Source organism: Nipponia nippon, unplaced genomic scaffold, assembly GCF_047370975.1.
Source record: "Nipponia nippon isolate SJK-2023a ecotype South Korea unplaced genomic scaffold, ASM4737097v1 scaffold_1, whole genome shotgun sequence".
Lineage (NCBI taxonomy): Eukaryota > Metazoa > Chordata > Aves > Pelecaniformes > Threskiornithidae > Nipponia > Nipponia nippon.
Window position 1 is genome coordinate 94,902,261 of NW_028262290.1, and position 27,013 is coordinate 94,929,273.

Consider the following 27,013-nt stretch of genomic DNA (forward strand, 5'->3'; position numbering starts at 1 on the left):
AAAAAATGACTAGGTAGGGCAGCTGTCTCCCTGGAGTCTTGCTAACACTGTCAGATCTATAGCACTACCATCCTGCAGTAACTTTAAAAAAGGAAAAAAAGATTTTAAAAGACTTTTAAAAGAAAAAGCAAATTTTTTTTGTAACCAATGTGCTCGCTACTGAGTCATAAACTAAAATCTGTGTCTGGGCAATTCAGCTGTTGACACCATTAAAAACACTTCAGGCATGATAAAAGATGTATTTTATGACCAAAATTTGAAATTGATTGTGAGTGTTTATTTAAATCGATATATATATATGTACATATATATATTTATCCTTACGAAAAGTTGGAAGAGTCATGATGTTTTTCTCCAAAGATGGCATGTAACCAGTCAAGGCAAGAGAGGAGGGCATTACTAAGAGAGAAGGAGCGGAAAAATAAAATCAGTGATGACAAGGCTGGATTGGGTGGGGCAGAGAAATGCTGGGATAGCCAAACAGCCAGGACATGAATCGCAAAAAGCGAAGATATAGAAGCCAAATGTCTAAAAAATAATTTGTGGGCAAGCGGCTCTGCTGAGAATTTTAACACCTTCTCTTTTGCTAATTTTAAATTCTGTCTCCAGGAACCTGATAATTTAAGGAAAAGGGTCAAGATAAACTGAAAGCCAGAAATGCCTACATATACCGGGTTGGTTTTTAAACCAGCGACGTTTATTAATTTCTTATTTGTTAACCTGAGGACTTTTGGAGTCAATTTATGTGCTGTTATTTTAAGATTATTTGTATGTAACTTTGATTTTTAAATGCCTAGAGCCCAAGGATTGCTTTGTGCATTTGGTGAAAGTGAGAGGGGGTGAAAAAAAGAAGGGAAAAAAAAAAAAAGTAGAACTTGGCAGAGGCTGTCTCTTTTCCTGCTGGATGTTTTTCAGGTGAACTACCCAGCTATGCTACTGTATTAAAGTCAGGCCAACTATGTGGAACTAAGGATTATTCCACAAATCCTGTTTTAATAGTTCTTTTAATGGTGTTTTTCCTCAAGTCTTACTTTTTCCCTAGGATTTCCCACCCCAAGTGGGACTCTCACATCTTTCCCAAAGCATTGCAATCTCCCTGGCTTTTGACTGGGCTGAACACAACACGGTGCTCAGTGGCTGGGAAGAGGAGCTGTGTCCCCCGCAGGCCCGGCGCGGGGCTGCAGCCGCCGATGGCTTTATCAGATGGACAGAGACATTCCAAGTATGCTTCTGGTCACTGGGGGATATGGGAATATAAAAAATAATGAAAAAGGAAGGCTTAGAGAAAAGCTGTTAGGCAAACCAGGGCTTTTTGTCAAGTTTTTTTTTTTCTTATTTTAATTTACTTTTTTTTTAAAGGGTGAAATTCTTTACCCCTATGCAGATCGTTAAAGCTGCGTGATGTCATTTTCATTTCTTTTTAAAGCCGTGTTTTGAGAAGCTGAAAGGCTGCAGGTTAGGTAAAACTATTAATGACCATTTTGTGACCTCTGCTCCAACCGCCCACAGCGGCTGCAAATTTTTAAATGTCTGACGGCTGCCTGGCTCTCTGCAGCATCGTTATATTGGTCGACAGTGGATGAGATTTCAGAGGTAAAAAAGTCACCTCCCAAATCGCACCCTGCTGGCGTGGCCAGTGGGCAGATTAAAAAATGGGATTTTGGTGGTTTGGTAGGGCAGGAGACCTCTGTTTTTACGACTGAGGCATGCCAGGACCTCCCTCTGGTTGACTGCGGCTGCATCCCTCCTGTGGGTTGCGTGGAGGGTGAATGTGCCCAGAGCTCATCTTGTCTAAACCAAGGTCCATGTGGTGCCAGGCTTACACCATGGTGCTTGCTAGGAGACATATTGGGTAGGCTTGCCTCCTTCTGCTTTTCCACAGGCGTCTGCTCCTGGCGGGTGTGACACAGGCAGCAGGGAGCCTCGGTTGGACCTGGCATGGCTGGTCCCACGTAATGTGGCTTTCATGGAGGAGCGTGAACTTGGGGCTGTGCAGGGCATGGAGCAAGGCCATGACCTGCCTCAGGGGCGAACTGTGCCTGGTGCGGACAAAACGTGACATAGGGCAAGTGTGGGGAGAGTGCTTTGCAAGATGTTATTGCCTCGGAAAGAGGAACAGTTACCTCACATGGCTGTAATTGCTGTAAAATATTCTGGGATTTCTGTCTCTTGTTAAGTTTTCTTCAGTTTTCACGGTCACAGCTCTTGAGCGCTTCCCCGATGTGTTAGAGTTGCGCAGTGCGAGCCCTAAGGGGCTTCACAGCCTGTCTGCCTTGGCTGGAGAAGGCTGTGGAAGTGGTAAAACTTTCCTTTTCCTTCTTCTATCCCTCTTTCCTCGTCCTTCACTCTCCTTCCCAGCCCTTTAATTTGTCCCAACAAGAAAAGCATGCTGGGGAGCAGGGTTATGCGCACCCTGTGGGCAGTCAGGCTCCTCGTTCTCCGTGGGGGATGGAGGCCATGTCTGCCTTCACAGGTGATTCAGCAGAGTGGGAGGAGATCAGGGCAGCTGGTGCTGGGGCTCCTCACGTCTCCATTAAAGGAGGTTTGCTTTGCCTTGGGTCTCCTCTGGTCCCCAGGACCAAATGTGACAGCACGCAGGTGTTGAGTAGAGCTTTCTGAAAGTAGATTTTTCCGACAGAGCCGTGCTTCTGGGACCACAGGCCCCCCCTGGGGCTCCTCCGGTGGGTACCGTGCCGCCCATTGGGCCTCCTTGCCTGGTGGTGGCGTGCACCTGCTGGGGGCTCTGCTGCCGTCGCCCCTGTGAGGCCTCATCACGTGCAAATGAGCAGGAACTGAAACGAGTCGCAGCTGCGGCAGGAGCCCTCAGCGTGCTCCCCCTCACCCCGGGCCTGAGGGAGCCTCTCCGGAGCCTTCGGGGGCCCGGCAGGACGGCCAGGACAGAAGGACAGGGAGAAAGGAGTGATAAGTAAGAAGGGCGGCAAGAGAAATAGTGGGTTTAGCAAGGGTGCTCTGGTGTTTCTGCGTAACTCAGTGTCTTCCAAGGCTCTGGCTCTTCCAGTCAGCCCAGGGGGTTGTCCTGGTGCCATGGTGGTGTCCCGCCCCAGCGGTGGCTGGGAGCCTCCCGTCCCGGTGATGCGTTGGAGCCGCTTCCTCCAGATCGGTGTGCCGAGGCGGCACCCAGTAAATGGAGGCAGCGAGGGGGGGTTCACTGCCAAGCCACACTGCTCCTTAGACAAATATATGTGACCAGGAATAATAATCTTTAAAATATTTCATGTTTCTTCAAACACTTCATGTATTTGCTCTCCTCAGTCTTCAGAGCTGTGGTGTCTTCTCGCCTCGACTCTCCTGGAGAGCGTTTGCTCTGTAGTTGCATTGAACGTTGGGAACCTGTGGCATCTCCAGGCCATGATTATACTCTTTTTACCCCTGCTGTCACTTTCTGTCCTCCTTAGGTGCAGGGCTTCCTCCTTTCTCATGTCTTCTCTTTTCTCTGGCCGATACCAAGTCTAGTATCCTTTGTGCTCTCTCATGTCTCCATTAAAGGGCGTTCCCCAAAGCCCATGCTCTTCGGTCGTCCTTTGGCTGGCTGCTGCTTAATGCAGTCATTTGAAATTCGAGCCCTGTGTAAAAATACTAAACACTAAATATTAAGCGTCACAACAGCGTTTTACGGTGTCCACTGGAGTCACAAGTCATGTCAGCGATGCTGCCGCTACACTGTGGTGGTGTAGGCTTCGGAACAGCATGACAAGCTTTGAAGCGTGGCTGATTTTTTCTGTGTATTGGTGTCTCGAATGCTGAATTAAACCTTTTAAATAATTTATAAAACCTTCAGCACTCCGGGCTGTATTTTTACAGGGAGTGATTGCATTGTGTTCAGGAGATATCTCTCTCAGCTGGGCTATTAAATAAGAAGCTGAAACGTGCCTGTGATGCTGAGATGAGTGCTCAACAAAATGAAAGCGTAGAGCTTCACTTGCAAACATTTTCACATTGCCTGCTTTCCTACTTGCTGCTGGTTGGTCACAGTTTTATTGAAAAAACATCAAAACCTCCCCTCTGAAAAAAGCAGAGAGGGAAATGCCCATAAATTTTTAAAAAATTCCCAGTTTGCACAACCTTGGTTTTGAAATTTAGCTCAAACGCACAAGTGAATTCATTTGGACTGCCTTAAATTCCTGTGGAAGGGCATATAATTTTGAGAGATGATGCAAGATAAGCCAGGCAACTGCTACACCATTTAAAAAATCCTGAAAACATTTCCAGACCCAGTTGGTGCTCACGGGGCAGCTGCGCGCTTCCAGGGAGCTGCATGCCGACTGTCATGCCAGCAGGAAATGTGGCGTGACCTGTGGCGAGCCTGGAGGGTGGGAAACACTGCAAGCAGAAGATTTCCACGGGTGACTCTAAGTGTCCCAGGCAGTTACTGTGTGGACATGGGTGCAGGAGTAAACAAAACCCAAGTGAGCAAACAGGAGCAGTAGGAGCATCCTCTTCCCTCCACGTGTGTAGCTGCTCAGCACTTCCTATCGGGTGTCCCTGCCGGCAGGCTGACAGCATCGCCTTCTTTCCCGAAAGCTGGGTCTGCTTGCATGAAACCTGGCTGTGAAGTAGAAATGGTTTTTGGAAAGCATAATATTATTTTAATCATAAATTATTTGGAAACTCAATACAGAAATAGCTTCAGATCACTTCTTCCAGAGGGGTGTTTTTGCAGTCAGGGTCTTTATCAACTTCTCAGTGGGAACTGCATTAATATTGCCACAAAAATGCAAACAGTAGTGCCTTTGATAAAGCATTTTGGCCTCTCTTAAGCAGAAAGATGTTTTGTTTTCCTAAGATACAACACTGTTTTCAGTGCAGGGACCTGCCGTATGTGCCAGCATATGGAAAGAAAATACCAGTTTTGTTAACATTTGTGTTTGGAAGCTGTGGGGAGGGGACGTAGGAGGCGGCTGCCTTTGCAGTTGCAAAGCGATCTCTGTTATTGCAAGGGGGACAGCACAGGAAGCCCAAAAGTGAGTGCTGGCGGTGGAGATGCCGGTGGCCTGCAGTCAGCCTCCCAGGCCTGGCTCCCCCGCGAGTGTTCTGCCAAGGGCTTTCCTCCTCCTCACCTTCGCTTTAGCTCTTCCCATCGAGTGCTGGAGCAAGGCTGGTCCCCACTGCCGCCTGCCTCCCAGTGTAGAGTGGAAAAGCTCTACTGGCCATACAGTAGGCATCTTTGTGGATACTGTGAAAATGCCTTTTAGTACTTGCTAGTGTCCCGTGGGTATTATATATTTGGTTAGTGCATTATTTTGATATTTAGACTGCCTTTGGTTCAAGAATCCTGAAAGGAAGCTGTTGTGCAACTGTTTTAATCTGATTTTACAAGCTGATTCCAGCTTGATTCCCAGCACAAAGAAACAAAGAAGAGCTTAGTTGTATTTTTTGTCCAAAAGTAAAAGGCCCTCCTCCTTTGAAGATCTTTGAAGTGTTATGTTTAGAGAGTGATTTGCTATTGTTTAAATTTAGTCTCCATAATTACATTGGGATTGGATTAATGATGGGTTATTTTTCTGAGTCATTCTTTTCTGGCACTCACGGCTATCGAGCATAAAGCCAGGTCTTCATGGGATGTAAACTGGCATCGCTCCATTGAAGTTAGTGGAATAAATCCACTTTATATTGTGGCAGCCCAGATGTGATATTATAGCTGTTTCGAAGAAAGCACCGTTTTGGAGTTTGTTGACCTTGAATCGTCATCTTATTTTTAAGCTGTCTAGGCATTAACTTCCAATTGCATGATATTTATGGTAGCACAGCTAGCTGTTGTCTCTAGAGCACCTCAGCTGGACCCAGAGGGGTCAACAAAAGGTGCCGTGCCAGATTCAACCATAAGTATCTTGACTTTTTTTTCTGTTTAAAAACTGCTTTTTATCACCAAGTGTGCAAGCAGAGAAGGTTCATTACTGATGGCCGGTGAGCTTTTACATGGTCTTACCTATGAGAACAAACCTTGGTCTTTTTATTGGGGATGCTGTACTGCAAATCCAGGGGAGATGTCTGGGAGGCAGAGGGACTGCTCCTTTTTTAAAATTAGTTATTGTTGCTCATTCTGCTTTTCAGAAGGGGGCAAGGAGAGAGGGAGGGACCTGGGGAGACCTGGCACGTAGAAGAGTGGCAGCAGGGGCAGTAGGGACCGTGCTCGATATTGGGGACGGATCTGTCACCACAATCGGGGTGACAGAAAGAAGCAGTCTGTTCTTAAAGACCATGAAGGGCTGTGTAGAGTTGCTGCAGTTGTGGAAGGTATTTGAAGTCGCTGGACTGAGAGCAAGGTGGGAAGAAAGGATCTCCCCCACCCTTGCGCGCGTTGGGCAGGGGAGGATTTGCTTTCAGACCTTTTATTTTGATGTCTCACCTGAGTTTCTTCTATTTTAAAGAATTTTCTTGCTCACTATTTGTGAAACGGCGTGCTAATAAACCTTAATTTGGAGAATGGGAAGGTTTTGCTTTCTTTTGGGTCCTTACTGTAAAGACAAAGTGGTCAGTCCTATCTCTAAACAGCAGTGGATTTAGGGTGCCACTGCAGTGGGATCAGACCACACATCTCTTTAGCTTGGTATCCAACTGACAGTGGCACGTACTGTATCTTAAGTGTGAAAACCGCGCAGCGACGATCCTTTCCCTGATGCATCCTCACTACGTCCAGGAGCCATCTGTTTTTGCTGCTGGCCTGCTGTTGCACCTGCGGGTCCGCTCAGTACGACTTAGCTTCTGTTTCTTTGTTAACCAGCAGAAAGTACATGTGAAGGCTTTTCGTCTTCTGTTTTTCCAGTTTTAAGACATTGAACTGGTACTTTGTACTCTGGGTTGTACTCTTTGCTCTTTTTTACACAGTATTTAGGAAATACTGTTTATTTTAGTAATAAAGGTCAGATTTAATCTTTAATAGTAACACTGCTTCTACAGTTACGATCATCTGCCAGGGAGGCAGGACTGTTTGGGAGACTTGGTGTCTTTTTTTAGATGGACCTGATAGATTTGGAAAGTACAGACAAGACTTCAGGCATATCCTGGGCATCTTTTCAGAGTAAAAATCATGTGCTGCAGGTCCCATCCACGTAGATCCCTGTGTTTGATGACCCAAATGAAGACTGAGTCTTGCACTGAAGTTGGACCTCCCTCAGCTTGGATGCATGAAAGGCTTGCATGCCTGAAAGCTTGCCTTCTGTCCTCCCCCACCATGTGTCAGTTTGTCTTACAAAAGTGCTGCTAACTTCTATATTAATCCCGCCCTGTACTTTGCTTCTTACTGCCTTTTAGTTCTTTTTACAGCAACGGTGACCAAGGTTGAGGGTTTGTTTTTTTTTTTTTAAGCTTACATAAATTTTGTCCTGTGCAAACTATTGACAGCTATTATTGAAGAAATTCCAGTGATGCAGCTGTAAGGTTGCAGCAGTAGATCAGGCATATATGTACATGGTCCTTCTATTAGAGGGGACTGTTGGAGCTGTGGTAATGCTTAAAGTATTTGAGGCCTAATCCACTGCTTCATTGCTCCAGATGTGATAAATGCTGTTGACTTAATGCAGCAATTGGTGACATAAAATGGAGAAATTGCCTCTGTACTTATTATGTAGCTATGGTGGTGAATCTCCTGTTAACAACTCCAGTTTTCAAGGGCTTTCTCATTTTATTGGGAGGGGGTCACGTATGAAGGCTGAGAACAAATGAGTAGGAATGGCTTGTATTTGTACTCAGACTGAATTCGTGAACACTTGTGCAAAACTCACTTCACATAAGCAGGCTACGAATACTGGTTGCTTTTGCTGGAGTGTGGTTGCAGTGGTCCTGCAAAACCAAGTCATCACTGAAGATCTTGGGGTGCAAAAGATTACTCAGAAGTTTCAGCCTTGCTGGGGACAGGACAGATGCAGAATGTCCCATCCCGAGTAATCATATCTCACTCATTTGTAACCCCGCTCCTTCTCTGCCCCCTCTGAGGAGCCAGGTTGTCATGGAAATTATAATTATTTATATAGACAATTTATTTTTAAAAAAAATTACTTTTGGAGCTCTAGGTTATGAGTATACGTGTTAGTATTTTTGGCTTTAGCTCCTAGAGTATGAGCTAGAGACTTTCTTAAACCACCATTGAGATTCTCACCTGAGCACCTGACCTAACACTTTTATCAACAGCTGAGAACTGGAGAAAAACACTGAATATCCTGACATTTGGTGCTACTGTTCTGGGTGAAAATTGTGTTTACTCGGGAAAGACTGCTGTCTGTTATTTCTGCATACCAGTTACTTTAGATGCAGAAGGAAATGCTGAAAATTCCTACGCACGAGGAGAGTTTATTTCCATGACTGTCATTAGGGTTACATTTCCTTTGGTCCAAGGTGTATGTGACACACTCAAATGGAAGTAGGATGGTATAGTTACCAAAATAGATGCATTGTGTTAATTTCTTAATTAATTTTTTTTTGGTGCAGTGCTTTTAAAGTAACAAGTATTGTAAGCAGTATGCTATTTTTAAACCAAGGACATTTTGTGCTGAAATTGGCTGTTGCAACACTGGGTTAGAATTAGAATACACAAAATTCAAAACCACAGTAACCCTAATTTTGCCATTCTTGCCTTTTTAACTGCTCAACAATAGTGTTGTGTTTGTATAGCATTTAAAAATATTTGCTAAGGGGAATGTAAAGAGCTACTGGCAAGCGTCGCTGTTAACCATTTGTGCATGCTCAGCCACTCTGCTCAGAAATGAGCTGTGCTGAAAACTCAGGGGCACGTACTCCCAGTGTCCACAGCGCAGTCTCTCCTTTGTGTTGCAAGCGAAGGAGCAGCCGAAGCCCCAGCCAGGATGGGGGCAGAGACCTGCATGGCAGAGCAGACAGTCCCTTTGGCTCAGAGGGCGTGTACCCGCGATGGGCTAAATCCTCTGTTTGCCATCTCCTTTCCCAGCTCGCCCTGGTACGTGCATGCCTGGATCTGTAATCTCCAAGGAGCTACTCTGGCAAATGAATAATAATGTTCAGGGTAATACAGTCTGACCGCGAGGATGAATTTTATACGGCTGTAGTTCTTGTCATGACCCTCCAATCCCTGGTTTTGCCTGGATTGGTCCTGACGTTCCGGCCAGCACTGGGGAGCAGTTATGGGAGGCCAGCACTACTCAGGGCTTCTCACTTTCAACGTGCCCTGGCTGTGAGCTGCCTGATTTTCCCTGCAAGGGCTTTACAAAGATGGGACATGCACGCGTCCATCTTCGGACGGAAATTAGCTTCGGATTTCACATGTCACTGATCAGACTGACCTGAACGAATTCACGTGGGGAGAAAAAAAAAAAATTGGAAAGCAGCTTGAGGAATGATTTTTCCTTTTTGCTGTTGCTTTGCATTTTGTCATGTGCTGTCTGCATTTTGAATACGAGGTCATCTGATGCGTTGTAACGCATTAGCAATACAGACTGGGTAATCCTGGGAACCGGCAGCTTGGATCTTGCCTGTCCAAATTTTACTGTTCCTAAAACTAGATTTCTTTGTCAAAAATGAACAGTTTCCAGGGGGTAAAAAGCCCCCAGAGAAGAACTGTTGGCATTTTATATTTTTAAGCTGTCTTGCTGAATGAAAACAGTTGATTATTAACTTGATGGGGTGACAATGAGTATATAGAACTTAAATATCTCACCACTCCCACGAAGAAAAAAAAACACCCTCCATTGTATCATGGGAAGATACATCGCCAGAAAAACTTTCCAACTCGTTAAACTTTTATACTTGCTTCATACAAGCTTAATGTAGGTTTTTTTCCATCCTGTGATGTTGTAGGGACGCAACCGAGGAGGACACCATCAACTTAACAGTATTTCTTTCTGAACGTGCCTTTCTTATAACAGAAAAAGCTGAATGACTTAATCTGAAGGATTAAAAAAAAGGTTTCCTTGTTTGTGTGTTTCAGATTGTTTATTCTGCCAAGCCTGATAATGAAATCAGTCTGAATGTTTCCCCTGTAATCAGTTTAGTCAGCTTCTGTGATTGTGCGGGGTATTTGGATAAGGATGGGGATAAAGGAAGAAAGTTTTAAAAAACAGGAAAATACTATTGTAAACATATCGGGCAAGTTATAAACTGGGAAAGGGTACTTGGAGTCAAGTGTTGTACCTGCAGCTACTTTTGATGCTCTGTGGTAGATGTTTTGGTGGTTTTTTCTTAATATTGTGACTTGTGTCTGACTTTTCAGAAGAGGGGTAGGGGAAAACGCTGGTTTGAAGGACTAGAGTCTGGCTATATTGCTTTCAAACTGCATATTTTGTAGTGGAGGCGAGCGGAGGTAAGGCCGCCGTAGCTGACCTGAGGTCGGAAAGGAACAACAAAAAGTGACGTCTGGGCTCATTTTGAGCCCCGTGCCAGGTGGGACGGCTCCGCATTCTCCCTTGCGCACTTGTAGAGGCCACATCGCAGCTTGATATGGGGCCATAGCTGTTAGGAAGCATCAAATGTTTCCTTTTCCTTTCACTCCAGTGTAATTTTAGTTTTCCAGCACCCTGATGGGGTTCTGCTGCTCATCCTGGTTGTGTCCTGCCCCTTGCTCTTCCTGAGGCTCCTTTATCATCCACAGCCGTGAGCCCAGGGGAAAGCCGCCTTGCTGCATCTTGCCCGCAGGTCAGCTCGTCCCTGTGACAGTGCAGGAGGGGACGTGGGTTTCAGCTGGTCATTGCACTCACAAGCAAGGACTTTGCAAGTTCTAAATCGAGAATTGTTGCTTCATACGCATGTCTCTCCAAACCTGTGGATTTAGACATTCCCTCACCATTAATTACATCCTCTCGTCTTGTAGCAGCAAGTAAAAAGGCCAAGTTGGGCACATCGTTCTGCTGCAAGCAGCCAAACACAGTTTCTTGTTGGTTGGATGCTTGCGAGTTTCTGAAAATACGTGGCCACTCTGTTTTGGGAAGTGTGTCCTGCAGTGCTTGTGTCAGGGTGGGGAGTAACCGAGCAGCTTGGGCCCCTTTTCGGGGGGCGTACACACGAGTCACACCAACCAGTCCATCGTTGCCAGAGTCATTCCCAATTAAAAGCAGGGGTGCATGCTTCAAAGGGAAGCCCAGTTTGCTGATAACTGATGGCCAGCGAGGTAATTCCTAGGTGGCACTGGAAGTCAGCGATACCATCGTTTGCCTTGGTGCAATCTCTGATGGAGATGCTGGGCGTTACCACCTTCTTTCTGGAAGACATAGGGTCCAGTCACCCACATTTGTCAGTCATTTGGCATCTAAACTGCTCAGACAGATGCAATGCGAGACTGCCAAAATTGGCAGCAGCGTCTGACTCTTGACAGCGGTTTGCGAGTTTGCCTGGTCGCCCCATGGCAGCTCTTAATGCAGCATCTCCAAGTGTGGTGTCCCACAAAATGCTCAGCAGCAGTCATGCGGAGGTGAAAAGATTTCCAGGCGAGCTTCAAAGAGAAGGATGTGACTAACTGTCTCGCAGGGAGCCAGGACGTGGACCCAGCCAGATGAGGCAGCTCACATGAAAGGGCTGCCAAAGGAAAGGGAGAGGACACAGATGAAACTGGGACAGGGGGATGAGGAGGAACAGGCAGTCGGGAAAGGTAGAGGGGAAAGTCTCCGTGGGCTGTTTCCTGTGGCCAGGAGACGTATCTGCTCTCCGGGGAGGTAACCTGTGGGTAAAGCAACAAACCTCAAGGACGTTGGTCATCGTTCCTGGCTCCGTGGTGATCCTCCGCTGCCTGTCCTTGGACAAGTCACTCTCCCAGTGACTCAGTATCCCAGCTGTAAAATGGGGATTGCTGCTTACCTCATGGGATGTTGTGAGGGTAGTCTTGTGGACGCCTTTGCAGTTGATGTATTAAGGGGGGGAGCAACAAAAAGTGAGCACAAAGATGAACGTGAAAAGGGATCTGTACTTCCCTCCCCACCTTCTCTGAATGTAATCATGTCCCTAATGATAATATAATGGTGACTTATTCATCATTGACACATACTCCTTCAGTTGCAGTGGTGGGAACGGTTTTTTGGTTTTATTTTTTTTCCCCTCAGGGCTTTAAAGATGTAATTTTGTATGTTTATATAATATGTTAATGTTTTAAGCAATTTCTAATAGAAAATTAGAAGAAATAACGAACAATAAATCAAAGTCAGACTAACCCAAAATGTAATCAAGTAATACAAGAGTGGGACTAGAAGTAGAGTTTGCAAAGGGGGCCTCAAACAGAGAAAATGCAAATCCTGAGGCCTGAAGAAGGAGGGGTTCTGGTTTGCATCTATCTTAAACTCTATACCTGATAGTGTACCTGAGGAGGGCTAAGGCCAGAAACCAAAAAGGGTCACTCCTCCTCGGTGCTCTCATTCTCAAATAAGCTGCTGCAAAAGGAAGGGAAGCTCTGGTTAACTTCAAGCCTTTAAATAAATGTCATGTTAATCTTATTCTGCTCACAAGGCAGCCTGATGGCTAACGCACAAACCCTGGAGCCAGAAAACGGTGGGTTTTAGGACAGCTAGGGAATTGGTTGACCTGGCATTTACTTCTGTCTGTGCCTTCATGTGCTAAAGCAAAATGGAGTTAATTGTCTCCTCGGTTGGAAGAGGGGTGTGAGGCTTAAGGAAATCCTGTGAAGAACATGGAGATCCACAAGTGGAAAATGCTGGGGGCAGTCACAGCTTCAGAGTTTCACACAGGAGCAAAATGCACGGTCATATTTCACCTGTCAAAGCTGTCTTTTCTTTAAAAAATAGGAAATCTCAAAGGCATTGGCTAGAGAAGGTGAACATTCATCTTTTCTGAGTACTGTATTTGAAAGGCTTTAGCTGCGTAAGCTTTCCTGGCACTTGCCAAGGCTATCTTTGGAGGAAAAAATAGGATTCTTGTTTTTTTGAAGGAACAGGTGGCAGTATGTGGAAATCTTTTGTTGTTAAGTTTTAGTCACGGTTCCTTTTTTTCCTTTTCTTTCCTTTTCCCATCTGCAGTTGAGTATGACAAGGAGTTCACGCCTCACCAGCAGCACCACAAGGAGTTCAAGTTTAATTTGTCTCAGATTCCTGAGGGCGAGGCCGTCACAGCTGCTGAGTTTCGGATCTACAAAGACTGCGTTGTGGGGAGCTTTAAAAACCAAACTTTCCTTATCAGCATCTACCAAGTGCTGCAGGAACATCAGAACAGGTACGCAAGAGGGGGCTCGCTCTGTGCCACCAGCTGCTGTCCTGGGAAAGGCCGAGCTTGTGCGTTCATGTTGAGAGGACTGCTGAATAAATACCGGTTTTGTTCACATTAACGGAGTTATGTTATTGCATGGTCCTTTCCTTGTGGGAGATGGGCATGGTAGAGTGCAAAATGGACCTCAGCCGGAGAAAGTCCACGGTATTGTAGCCCAGGGTGTCACTCAGCTGCAACCTTTGTGTTGTCTTTAAATAGAGCAAGAATCTGATGTGAGGCAGTAGAGCATAGTGATAGGACAAGGGGTGATGGCTTTAAATTGAAAGAGGGTAGATTTAGATCAGGTATAAGGAAGAAGTTCTTTGCTATGAGGGTGGTGAAGCACTGGGACAGGTTGCCCAGAGAAGTTGTGGATGCCCCTTCCCTGGAGAGTTCAAGGCCAGGTTGGATGGGGCTTTGAGCAACCTGGTCTAGTGGAAGGTGTCCCTGCCCGTGGCAGGGGGGCTGGAACCAGGTGATCTTTAAGGTCCCTTCCAACCCAAACCGTTCTGTGATTCTATGATTTTTAAACTAAAGTTACTATGCTGGCATTGCTCTTGTGTACTGAAATCACCTTTCAACTTAATACTACCAGCATAAAAAGCATAGCTTGTTTGAAAAATGCTGGTAATTAGTACGGACTCAACCTGCCCTCGGGTGGACTTACATTAAAGTAAATAAAGCAGAAGAAAATTCAGCATGCTAACCACAGGTACAAAGTCACTCCTGGGCCTTCAGTGGCAATGAGAGGCAAAAGAGAGAGAGGCCAAGTAGAAACTGTGACACATAAATCCAAACAAGTGTAAATGGAGTGATTAATTTAAAAAGGGTAATGTTTCTGATGGGGGGAATTGTGCAAGGCAAAAAGATGGAAATACATGGTCAATTAAATGTCAGAGTAATGCTGTGGTACAGAAGTGTTTCATTACTTCTGCTGAAACGTGTCAGGACTGTAACTGTTCTGCTGCAAGCAGAAAAAAAGAAATCGGAAACAGCAGTGTTTGAAAAATCTCCTTTTCTTTCCTCTGTGAAGTCTTCCTGGGTGTTTTCCTTTCTGATCCTTATTTCTCCAGCCTTTCCATTGATACCATTTGGGGGGATGATTTGCTGTTGTGAGGGCAACGTCAAATAGTTAACAAATAGTTCTGTGGGGAGCGTGGCCTCTGGGGAAATGGAGAGAAATACTTGGATATATAAGTGATGGGGAAGAAGGCGTTAGTTTTAAAAGGTCAGTGTTCCCTTTGCACTTCGAGTTGCGGGTTGCTGGAGTACCTCCTGGGGTCAAGTGCTTGCTGGTTAGGATGTTACGTCAGTACCCACTTGAAGAGCTGATGGAAGTCCAGACGGTCATGCAGATTTCATAGATGTTAGCTGTATTGTTCATTTGTAGCCACATTGAATAAAAAATAGTGAGCGTTGGTCTGTTTTAGATTTCACAAGTAGAGATCCCACCTCTGGAGTTGAAGGAAAACCTCTACCAAGTGTCTCTGGAAGCGATCGATATGCTGCTCTGGGTCGGTCACCAAAGCAGGGCACAGAGTATGTCAGGTCTAAGGTTACCTCTTCTCAGGACAGCTGTCAACTTCTGTATGTATATAACCTTCTTTCAGGGTAAACTGAGCAAACAAGTAATGCATTGCGGGAAAGAGAATAAAAGCACAGGATACGGCCCCTAACATACCCTGTTCCTAACAAATTTGCAAACCTTTTGTTCCAAAAGTGGCTGTTAGTTCTGTGGCACCTCATATCTTTGTTTCAAATGCCAGAAACATGCCAAAATTAGATTGCAATATGAAGCTGCGACGCGTGTCCTTTGGCACTGGGCACTTTGGCGTCTGCACGTGCTGGGCATCTCTGGGTGCTAGAGACCTCCGTGCGGGTGGAGCAGAGGCAGCAGCTCAGATGGGGGTCACCAGGGCGGTCTCTCTCCAGAGCCGGTGAGTAATTTGGGTCTTTCTGTTCCCTTCTGTTGTGTTCCTCCTGCCGCTGCCGGTGGCCGTGCCGAGGGGATCCCGCCGTAGGGACTGGGAATCGTAGAGCGGCTTCCCCTAGGTCCAGACTGCCAGCGATTCACTGTCCCTCCTGACATGGGCTAGGCGTGAACCACTGACCCAGGGATGAGTGTCTGTAGTTCATTACTAACCTCTGACTCACCCAGTCCCTCAAGGCTCCCTTTTTGTTTCTTTTTCTTTCTTTATTTATTTTTACTGGTGGGAAGGAGGGAGATGTTTGGCTAAAGAAACTTTGGATGAGTCTGTGGGACTTGTCACACCATCTGCACAGAGATAGCCAAAACGTGGCTCACAGATTCTTGCAGTTGTAAAAAGGACATGCCCTTTTCCATCCTTTTTCCTTTCAGCTTAAAGGACTCTTTCATGTACATGTAAAATATAACAGCACATATGAAAACATGTGTGCTTGTTTATAAATACATGCATATGTATGTATTCTCTGTATGTATCTGTACATAAAAGTGTATATAAATTGTCATCTATATATTAAAAATATGCAGATGTTAGAAGACAGTTAAAATAAGATATTAGAAGCTGCTTACCACTCTTCAGCGTTACCTTCAGAGGAGGTTCTGACTCCCTAGGCTGCTGCTGCTATAGATTCAAACACGCAGCCGTGTTGGTGACCTGGGTGGACTTTGGCCTCTAAACATTCTTGAAAACAAATACTAAAAAGTTGTATTTAGCTCTTCACTAATATCTCTACATGGAGAGGAAAAATGCCTCAGATTCTTCTGGTATGCCTTAAGGAGCTGTATTCTACAAGTGGTTTTGGTTTTTGATCATCAATTCACTTACTTCCTTTTACTCGGGGGGGGGGGGGGGGGGAATCCAAAGTGCTTTTTTCTCCCCCTTTTATCTCAGTGGATTAATTTGGAATATAATGTTTTCTTTTCCTGTTGAGAACGCTAGATGGTTAAATTACCAAAAAAAAGAAAAAGAGCATTATTTTTTGAAGGAACTTGCTAAATATTTGTAAGGCTTCTGTTGCATTTTAGCAGACATCTTATGAGCCAGAAAATAACAGCTGCCTTTGACTTAAAAAAAAACACAAACCTAAAAAAAGTTGTGTCACACTTCCTTTGGACTAATGGTTTGAATAACAGCCTGATATTTCCTGACATTCGATGATATTTTATTGCATAAGGAAGAGTCTGTACAGATCTTGAAGTCTAGCTGGTGAACTAGCAGGTGAAACAGAAGGAGTTGAAGTAGCACCTTTTTTTCATGTTGTTCTGCTGACAAATATTCCTTCTGGTCAGGAAAATTCGTCTCTGAAGGCCACAGAAAGTGCCTGTTCAGTCAACACTGGCAGTCTCAAGCAAAGTCACCATGTTAATCTTGGCTTTTCTGAGGTTAACAGTTGTCTGAGGTGATTATTGGTAGCTAATAAAATGCTTTTGTGTGCAAATAATTCTTAACAGGGCAGCTGGCATGTATGGATTTAAACCAGCAGTCCACAAGAGAAAGGCAGTGTGCACCTCTGAGGGAAAAAATATAAAGAAAAAGAAACCTGCCTGCTCCTCTCAAAGAAATTAGTTTGGGATGGCAGGAGATAAAAGAAAGATTTGGTAAATACAGATCTTCACCAAAGCTCACAGCCTGGAAGTATCCCTTGGCTCCGATTAAGTGTAATGAAGTGGCTTAATTCAGTATTCTTGAGCAAAGAAAAAAAAAAGCTCATCTGGACAGGGAGAGCATAAGCGTGTGACTCCAGCCCAGATGTGCGTGCTGCTGCACAGAATCGCAAGGCACTGCTGGCTGTTCCCTGATGGCTAAAAACAAAACCAAGCCTGAGGCTAAAATTTCTACCAGTTACTGAATTATCAAACTGATTTTTGCCACCGTAGACAAGGCTAAAAGCAAGGATTATATGGGGCCCATTCGAGACTGTCTCCTAGATAGGGGTGTACGCAGACAGCATGAACGATCAGAGATCAATGCTGATTGAAATAGCATAACCTTCGGGGAGAAATTTGACCCTCTCCTTGTTGAATGTCATCAGAAACACGAAAACGATACTTGTGGAGGCTCCAGGCAGTGAAACGCACGTTGAGGACAGTGTGGTCTAAGTACATTCTCTCTTAAAAAAGAAAACATTTTAATACTGACTCATTTGTGTCAGTAATATTTTCATCTCCCCATTCCTTCCGCCCTTTCGTAAGGTAAAAAAAATAGTGCCTAGAAACTAGGCTTTTGTTTTATAACCAAACCGCAGCTAACGGCCACGTTTTGTCATAACACAAACTGCTGGAGTTGTCAGTGGGACGCTGCGAAGAGATTAATGAAATCCTCAGGGTAGGTCAAGCTTGTGGCCAAGCCGTCAGCGGTATGCATTTCGGATTGTGTGGAGAAGAGGCTTCACCAAACAAGGCCGAGGTGACGTCTGGTTTGCTCTGAGGGGGATGACTCTGGGATTTGAAATGGGCTGTGGGCTGTAGGGGCTGACGTCGGGAGGGGGAACGGGTGGTACGTCCGCCGGGCGCTGCTGCCCTTCAGCTTCTGACCCCTCAGAGTTTAAGAGTCTGTGCTGTTTGAAGGCTGGGGTGGGATTTTTTTTCTTCTTTTTTTTTTTTTTTTTTTCCCCTTTGGTACGTGCGGAAAGCAGGGAGATTTGCCAAAGCACCAGTTGAGGAAGACAACGTCAGCTTCCAGGTGCTTGTCCCAGCTTGGCCACATCTGAGGGAGTGCTTAGTTTTTCAGAAGGCAGGAGCTGCGCAGCCTGGGCTCTCTTCCCTTTGGTGGTACCGATGCACAGCTAAGCCCTGCACGTGGGCTTGTTTCTAAGGTGCAGTGCTGATTTTGTGGAAGGACCAGCAAAGCCCTCTGTGACTTCTGATACCTCTTGGAAGTGGATTGCCATGTAAGTGAGACCTTCGCAAGGGAAGGGAAGGAATGAGTTTGTCCCTGGAAACAGCTCATTAATTTCTTTTTCTTTCTCGAAACTTCCTTGCTCTCACCCGGAGAGGTGTCAGGTCAAGACTAGGGAAGGCAGTTTATGGTTGATTAAAGATGTTAGTCCTTGGTTTGGATCATCGGTATGTTTTCAAGTGTAAATATCCTGCTAATGCAGACCTCAGAACACTCCCACGCTGTCCAAACAACTGATCTATGAAAAACACAGTGGCCTGTGTTAGTGATCAAAGGAAGATATGGTACCTTAATGGTCAAAGTTTATTAAACAGTTTCGTTTTCACCCAGAATGAAATATGAGGACCTGATGTGCAGAAAGATTCCTCCTGTATGATAAGACACGTGTGGACATAGGTGTGCTCTGCAGAGCCACCGCCTGGGGAGTATGTTCTTCTACTGAACGCAGTTCCTTAAGGGTTAAGGCACTCATTGGTTTTTAGCTGCCAGTTACAGTGGTAATAAAGTCTTCCTCTTTGCAACAGGATATTTATACAAATGCGATCCGAGCTTCTAATCTAAAGGGCAAATTGATTTGCCGGCAGTGTTTATAGCTTAGAAAATAAATAACCGTCCTCAACTGGGTTTTGGAATGGGTTGTGTAATACAAATGACAAAGCTAGCATCAATCTGTTTCAAGTTGGGGTCAGATTTGTATATAGTGTGCATATATTTGTATATGATAGAGCTGTTTCCATGATGCTATAGAGAAGCGTCTGTCCGCATTTCAGTTCAACTCCCACTGTGGGTATGCGATTTGTTGTGTTTTAGGGTGGGTTGGTTTTTAGTAGTTTAAAAGTCAAAGTTATTCTGGATTAAACTTACTTGTTCTGTAACCAGCTGGCTTGTTCTACCAAAACTAAAGAATACCATATCAGTGCCTTATTTCTTTTCTCAAAGGACAAAGCTAAATACTACCTCTTTGCCCTCTCCCCCATCTTCATGCTTCAAACTGCATTTAAACTCCGAGGTGTAGTACTGTAGCCATCACTACAGCTGCAATACTCTGTAGTCTCATTAAATCATAGTCAGGGAAATGAGAAATGTATCTCCTATCCCTGTGACTTGGGATGATTTTTTCTTTTTTCACTGTTCCTGTTGGTAAAATGTTTATTCCTCAGAGCTGTGAAGCTCAAGACCTTGAGCTGGATGTGAGGGACACACCTTTGCGCTCCGATATCTGCGTTGGCTTTGCTGAGGATTATCATGGACCTTTAGGCTGAGCTTCCTGCAGTCTTGGCACGGGGAGACCACGTCCTCTAGCTCTAGGCTCTGGTCTTCCACTCTTCACCAGATGCAGCCTTGAAACCAATGTTTCACCCTGCTGCTCTTCCAGTGAGTCTACAAGACTTAACCCCTCACCCCTGCAGACTTCACCTCCAGGGGTGATGCCCGCAGAGATACAGGACAGCTTTTTCAGCACGGGGGAGCTTTTATCAGACAGAGCAGTGGTGGTGTGGGGCTGGTAAGTGAGCAGCGAGAAGCTGAGTTTACCTGCCTGTCCCTTCTGGTGCGTTCTCACGTCTGGATGCATCCAGGATGGCTCTCTTCTTCCTGTGCGAAATTGCAGACCCCCTCCATAGTGTCCTGGCATCTCCGTTTAGTGCTTTTTCCTCCCTGGCTGTCAATCCCTGCAAATTAGTGCCCAGTTGCTGGTCTTCTGCTTCACCTTGGAAGTAACTTCATTTGCAGGCTGACGGCTCTTAATATTTCCTTCCTTGTTTCTAAGGAGCTCTTATAGGTCATGCACATCTCTCCTTGACCCCTGGCCCACAGATGGTATGGCTTCTTCAGGACAGTTAAAATAAGCCTTACTTCTTCTCATAAAATGATAGAGACTGCCTTTGCTGTCCGTGGCAGCTCATTCCAGGTGCTGGCATTCCCCTGCCTGAGGCTCTCTGTACGAGCGAGCGCTGATCGATTAAATTTTGTACGGTGCTTGTAAATCTTTGGAGTAATGGTCATTTACACATACTAAGTTGTTAAGGTTTTGTATTGCATCTGTTGGCAGTACCTCATGCTGTGTGAGCTCTGCATACAGTCTGTTCTATAAGTAATGAACACTTTTAAATTCAAAGTAGCGCTTACATCTACTGCAAGATGGTGGATCTACAGGTTTGAAAAGGCTGTGATTTCAAAGTTTTATCTATGCGGAGCTCCGTTCAACTCTGTAAGACCGAGTCAGTTGTGAGAGCAGTTATTAGTCTGTTGTTAGTGGACAAGAGCAAATAATCTTGGTAGTTTGCTATATGCAGGATAATTTCTACAGAAGGTTGATGTCAGTGCAAACTAAAGACCCAGATCCTGAGGTGCACAGAAGAGAAGAGTATTTAGAAAGTGCGTTAATTAAAATGTAAATCCCACACACTTCTGTGCAAAATTCCCTTTTGAGAAACTGCTGCTAGGCAGTCTAGACTATTATGTCAACTTGTCTTTGAAGAAAAGTAAACAAAAAGGTTCAGCTGAGGAAAGTCTTAGAGACTTACCGTAATTAATACTTTGGTAAATGGCTGTTGATGCGTAACAATCCTTTAAACACCTGGGTAATTGTGAGCTTTGAAGTTGGGGCCAAAAATGTTGTTCCAAGATCTGTAATTAAAATAAGAGACCTTTAACTTGGTCATTTTGAAGGTGAGATTTCTGTTTGTTCTCACTGTCTCCCTGGTAAAACTTCTGCCTGGTTGGGGAAAGAAGGCCAGGGAGGGTGGGAAAGTAAAAAACGTGGTTCAACAGATGCTTCTTTAAATTTAGCTTTTTATAGCTTTCGTGTTTTTCCTGTAGCAAAGTTCCATGTTGTAATGTGTACCCAGAACAGAGAAATTATTTTAATGTGAACATTTCACTAAGTAGTAACTAAGATTAACCACTTGAACTCGTAAGTAATTTGACTAAATTCTAGTCTAATTAGCGTTCAATTAAAGAGAATTAACACCCAGAGACATTTCGTTGAAAGGTTTACACAGAGGTTTCAGTTAACAAAATATTTATCTTACAGGGGGAAAAGCACTGAAATTAAATGCAAGCTGTTTCTCCTATAAATGCCCTGAGTACATGGTTGGGATGCCAGTGTTAAGAATAGTAGCTATATTTGATATTTATATCTGACAAATCAGCTCACTGAGGACACTGGAGCTAAATCCTGCCTTCCGAATTACACAGGCCATATTTCTCTGGTAAACTGTGTACTTCTTTCTGTTTATTGCAGCCACTTGTGATTGCTCTGTTGACCTTTGCTTCTCTGTCCTCTTCCAGAGTCTTCTGAAGGCCATGGAAACACTCCCGTTTATTTCTTGGGACTTGAGACCGTACATTAGGGCCCTGATCCAGAACAAAGAGTTCCTCTTCTGAGTTGGGAATCTCTAACTTGCATCTTCCCATTTAATGTCCTCTCTTGCCTCAGGAAAGTTGTTTCAGCTCATTGCCTCAGTTTCTCCTGTTCAGTTGCTTCCCTTTAATAATCTGAGGTTAGTACATATTATGCCTGCAGCAGCCTTATGGAAATCGTTAACTGAACTCATCCAGGTGGTTAAGAACGCTGAAAATACAGATGAGACTGTTGGGCACCATAGTGACAATGAGATGACAGTAGCTGTATGAAAACCCAGAGGCAGGTTTAGGCAGAGAGGATGTTAGGAAACTGCCTGTTTTCTTTTCTTTCTTTTCTTTTTTTTTTCTTTTGCTTTCTGTACATTGAATTTGCAAGTCCTGCTGTGGAGGTGCCAGAGGTCCTGTGATGTCCTTGACATGCAGGGTTGCTTGAGCATGAAACTTCTGGACTGACTCTGCTTTCTTTGTCCTGTGCTGAGAGTGAACACTCCCTCTCTGCTCAGCGATGCTGGCTCATGCATTTCTTCCAGCCTTTCTTTTTCTGCTTTTCCCCATTCTTCATGCTCCCTTCCTGTTTCCCTCAGGTCCCGTCTTGTCTCTGTTATTCTCAAATGCTGAAGTTTTCAGATACCCTTCCATTAATGTGACCACATACATGGTTGCGTGCTTTCTCTTGGAAGGCCACTGCCTGCCTCACTGCACAGGATCAATGTCATCACTTAATGACTAGAAATCCAATACTTTGTTTCATGTGACTTCCTCGCTATGTGATCCGTTTCTCACCTTCTTGTCCACTCTTCAGATTTTGCTTTGACTGTGGGCTTGCATCTGCTTGTGTGTAGCACTCTTCAGCATGGTTTCTGACTGCTTCCTAAACTATTTTGTTTTTTGACATGGCTATAAGGTGAAGCTAGTGGCGTTGTTCTTGTCGTGCAGATGAGAAGCTGATGCGTATACCAGTGAAGGTTAACTGTCTCTGCTAGGTTTAGTTGCTACTTTCAGATGTTTTTTTCCTTTCTCCAGCACTGCCCTTTGGCTTGCAGGAATCCCCTGCTCATCTGCTGTGTGTGCTCCAACTTTTGCAACAGGTAGGGCCATAGAGTGTGGACCTGCTAAGCAAACACGGATGGCAAAAATGGTCCCTGCCAAAATCAGCCAACAGGCCAGCATCAGGAGTGGTAACAAGGCTGTGCAGCAGCTTTAGCTCTCATGCTTCTTGTCTTTCTTTTGCAGCCCAGGTGGGAGAGGAATGGAATAAATGTGTTTTCCATGGTCTTCAGAAAGCAGAAGGGGGGGGGGGGGATTCAGTTGCCTGGCTGCGTTTCCCTGTGAACACTGGGGCAAGACTGGAAGTGTGAGATTCACATCGTTGAGGTCTGTGACCGCGTTTGTTGGCAGCAGTGTTGCCGCAAATGGCAGCAGTAGCAGGTTGTAGCCCTCTGTGAGCCATCGGTGCAGGAAGACGCTAGTAGTTTCCCAACTACTTCTAGAAGCAGAGGGATGCTGAGTCTGGAATAATGGGCCTGATTCACAGAGGTGTGGTGGCCATGGGTACTTTCTACTCCCTTTTCTCTGCAGACTTTTTCCTTTTATCCAGGGTCTTTCCATCTAGTCCTTGCATGTCCATGTGTCCCCCACGACTGCAGCAAATCCTTCACCCTTCCCATCTAATTCAATATTCTTTCCCTTCCACCTGGGGCCAGCCTGGGAGATCTCCCAGTCTCTGTTGTGAGATCAGACATAGTATGGCTTTTTTGCAGGAGTAGCAAGTACATTTCTTCTTGGCCATGTGGCTGTAGGGAAGAGCAGATTCTCCTCAGGTGATACATGGTATTCGGTTTACCAAGGGGGAAAGGAGGGGAAAGTACGTTCCCTGCATACAGAAAGACCAGAGGAGTTAGTTGCTAAGCTCTGAATCTCTGTTGAGCCTGTGTGGGCAGCAGTTTTCAAGTACTTACTGCTTGGCAAAATTTGAGGTGATTTTCTTAAAGGAGGAAGGACGTATAAAATTTCTATTCTGAAAAAATAAAGGAGTGGTTAAAGACTCTCAGTTAAATAGTTGGGATTCATTTTACGTGAGCAAATTCTGTTTGTTTGTTTTTTTCTCTAATTTTGTCTTTGGAGATAGGTGAATTCATATTTTTTTAAAACCTCCATGCCAAAACCAAAGCTAGTAAGAAATGATACACAATTTTGTGCAGCCTGGTGCGGTTTAGGTGACAAACATTAATTGAAAACAGGCTTAAGCAGAAAGTATTAGGATGTGTTACCCGCTAGCATTACTACTATGACCTACAACACCTGTGGGGTGAAGCTTCAGTGTTCGCTTCATCTGGCTGAACAATGCAGAAGTCGGTTGAATAGCAGAGCAGATTGAAAACCAGTCCTGTATGAAACTTTTTGCAAAGAGTTAACTGGATTGGAAAGCCTAGTTGTCCATTTTTCTGCATTTTACAAAGGAATAGAAATCTTTCCAAAGTGAGTGTGACATACCGGGATAAAGAGGAGCATTGTCATTTGGTAGAATTGTACCTTGGTCAGGCAGTTTGCTTATTACATTATAGAGGGCACTAAGATGGGGGAGACCCACTGGAAGGCAAGTCCATATTTTAAGTAATCTAATAACGATGAAGGTTCCATCTGGGGGAAAAAAAAGCATGATTTGGTAGGAAGACGAATTGCATTTGCACATGAAAAATCGGTGATGTAAATACACCCTAGGAAGTGACTGAGTCCTTTGCAGTTCAGCAGCATGAATCTAAAGATTATAGTGGATCACAAGGTGAACATGAATTAACAGTGTGAGTTTTGTGAAGAAGCCAAAATCATATTCTGAGATGCATGAGTAGAGGCATAGTCTGTGAGACGCATCAAGATTATCCTTCCACTGTACTTGGCATCAGTGAGATCTTGATCTGAGTTGGGTCTTTAAAGAGCAATGAGAAGAGTCAAAGTCTATAAAGAGTGGCTTGCAAGGAAAGACTGAAGATGTTGTTTTAATAAGAAGGGGAGATTGTTGTGGCATTTAAGTTAGATATGGAGAAAGGGAAAAAAAAACCAAACCAGTGCTTCAAGTGAAACCCATTTCAGTTTCCTGGAAAGGTGGTGGAGTTCCTGAAGCTGGAAATCTATAAGATCAGGTCAGGCAAACATCTCTCGGGAGTGACATGGATGTAGTTGATCCTGCCTGGAGTTCAGGGGAATGGGCTAGATGATGGCATGTGGTCCTTTCAGGCTTTACAGCTCTCTGATGTCCAAGTGTCTTCCTAAAGTACAAGGCAATGGGAATATAAGCTCTGAGCTGCCTCTTCATGTTTTTGTAGACCTGACTAATCCCATGTGATTGAGTGTTCATGAGGGTTTGCTCTTACAGAGTTCCCAGCGGCTCTGCAACCAGACACGTTTGGTTTGGGGGGATGTAACGCTGAAGTTACTCTAGTCTGGAGGCTCCAGTGGGACACTGCCTGGAGCGGGCGGGTGCCAGGGAGGGGGAGTGTGGCACTTAGAGGAGGGGATGTGAGACAGGAGATAAAAAAGCAACTGGTGTGAGGAGGAAGGTCAGAACAGGTGCTAGGAAGACCGCTTTTCAGGTATAGTCCATTTCAAGCATTGCAGAGGACCAATGTGTAAGTCATATTCAGAGGTGGGAATGATCTAGCAGTTCATGCCTCTCTTAAACCCGGAGAGGGGAAGAGTGGTCTCAGCTGCAGCTGCTGTTTGCGGTCTCCTTTAAGCAACACTTCAGTTTATATATGCTGCCTGGGAAAGCCCAAATCTTTCAACCTTAAGGTTTCCAAAACATGTAGCAGCTGGCCAGCCCCAGCCACTCGCTGCTGTTGGAGGTGAAGGTCAGAGTTGTTCCTGAACCGTCTTCCCGTCGGAGGAGCAGTGGCAAAGACTCCTGTGGGAAAGGCTGCTGAGTCAACCACAGCGCGTGCGGCTACCAGCGAGGCGGAGGAAAGCCTCCATGCTGTAAAAATAGCTGCACTAGGAGCCCTAATATACTTAAGTGCTTATTTTTCCATGTGTGATCTCATGCAAACCAAGCTGCTGGGCAGTATGACATAGCAGTTGGCCAAAAATAAAATGTAACTCAATCAAAATGTTTTTTCTGAAGTTAACCTTTGATGGGTGGAAGGGACAGGTACCCTGTTTTCTCATTTCCATTAAGTTATTTTTGGAAAAAAAAAAAATCTACGGGGGAAAGACAGGTGAAGATGGGATTGACACCTGGTATCCATTTTGTGATGATGGCCACAGGTTAAGGATAAGAATTGTAGATCTCTTGCACAGGAAAGTTATGCCTGTAATACAGTGAGAAAATGGACATGGGATTTCTCTGGGTGCTCCTCCAGCTGATTTCATTGAGCTGAGTTTTGGTGGGCATTTGATGCTGCAAAAAAGGTGTAGACTTGATAGCATTTGAAGCAGAAGCCCAGGAAGGAGGCTGAGTACCAACAGCCTTAGAACAAGGCGCTCTAATCCCTGTTGATAAGCCTTAGAAAAATGTCTTTAGGTGCCTTTAGAGGTTCATTTTCCTTCACTGTTTGATGCTTGGCCTGTTAGGTGATTTTTTTGTTTGGTTGGTTGGGTTTTTTTGTCAATTGTGGTAGATCTGTGTTGTGGAAGGTGGGCTGAAACCACAAAACCCCTTTGACAAAAGCCATCGAGTGCCTGGAAACGCTGGTGGTTTGACCACTGTTGTGCCAGAGAGTGGCATTACGCTCTTCAGGAAGAAGAGTGGCTTATGAATCCTTGGCTGGCAGAGAAAGACCCAGACCTAAGGACTAGGATTGCTTTCCTCCAGCCTAGAAAATGGCGAAAAATCTTCGTGATCTTGAATTTCACGTGCAGAAGTATGTGCATCTCATGGCAAAACTCTGGATAAAAACAGGCAGATTTGGAGGATTGTTTTTTTTCCTAGCTATTAACGTCACTTTTACTTATTTCAGGTTTTCCTGTTTCTGTAACAGCGAAAGCCAGGGGAGAAAATCCCAGACATCACAATCTTGTCATTATGCTTCTCCTCTGCAGGGCCTCTGACCTGTTTCTGCTGGACACGCGGGCGGTGTGGGCCTCGGAAGAGGGCTGGCTGGAGTTTGACGTCACTGCCACCAGTAACATGTGGGTGATGAACCCTCAGCACAACATGGGGCTGCAGCTGAGCGTGGTGACCCGGGATGGTAGGTTACGAGCCAGTTAATGCGAGTAACCTTGCGAGCCTCTTGGATGCTGTCTAGAAGTGGTGCTAACAGAGTCCAGTCGTGATGTGGGGAGTGAGCACCCTCCCTTTGTAGACAGCTGTAGCCAACACCTTGAGCAAAGCGTCTGAGGGCACAGATTGAGGGCTGTCAGCTTCTTGGCTGTCCCATGGCAGACGTCTTTCCCCATGAGTGAGGTCAGGTGTCTCTGAACAGTACCAGGATGAGGTGGTGGAGGTGGGCTGGGGTAGGGTTCTGGTTCCTGAGTTGGAGGTGGAAGGGGGCATGGAGCTGGGATCCCAGGTGGGGTGAGAGGAAGAGAAGAGGGCAAGTATATGGGTATGCACCTCCCCATGTGGGCTTATGGCAGCCCTGCTGGTTGCTGCAGCTGCT

General features: G+C 45.1%; 1 protein-coding gene across 1 annotated transcript in view; it reads left to right on the forward strand.

Annotated features, from left to right (window-relative positions):
• BMP6 (bone morphogenetic protein 6) overlaps window positions 1-27,013 on the forward strand; it is a 96,060-nt gene that overhangs the window by 54,580 nt on the left and 14,467 nt on the right. Inside the window, exons 2-3 of the mRNA XM_087763062.1 lie at window positions 12,945-13,137; window positions 26,454-26,602. Of these exons, the coding sequence (XP_087619188.1) occupies window positions 12,945-13,137; window positions 26,454-26,602 (342 nt within the window). The remainder of the gene's footprint in view (window positions 1-12,944; window positions 13,138-26,453; window positions 26,603-27,013) is intronic.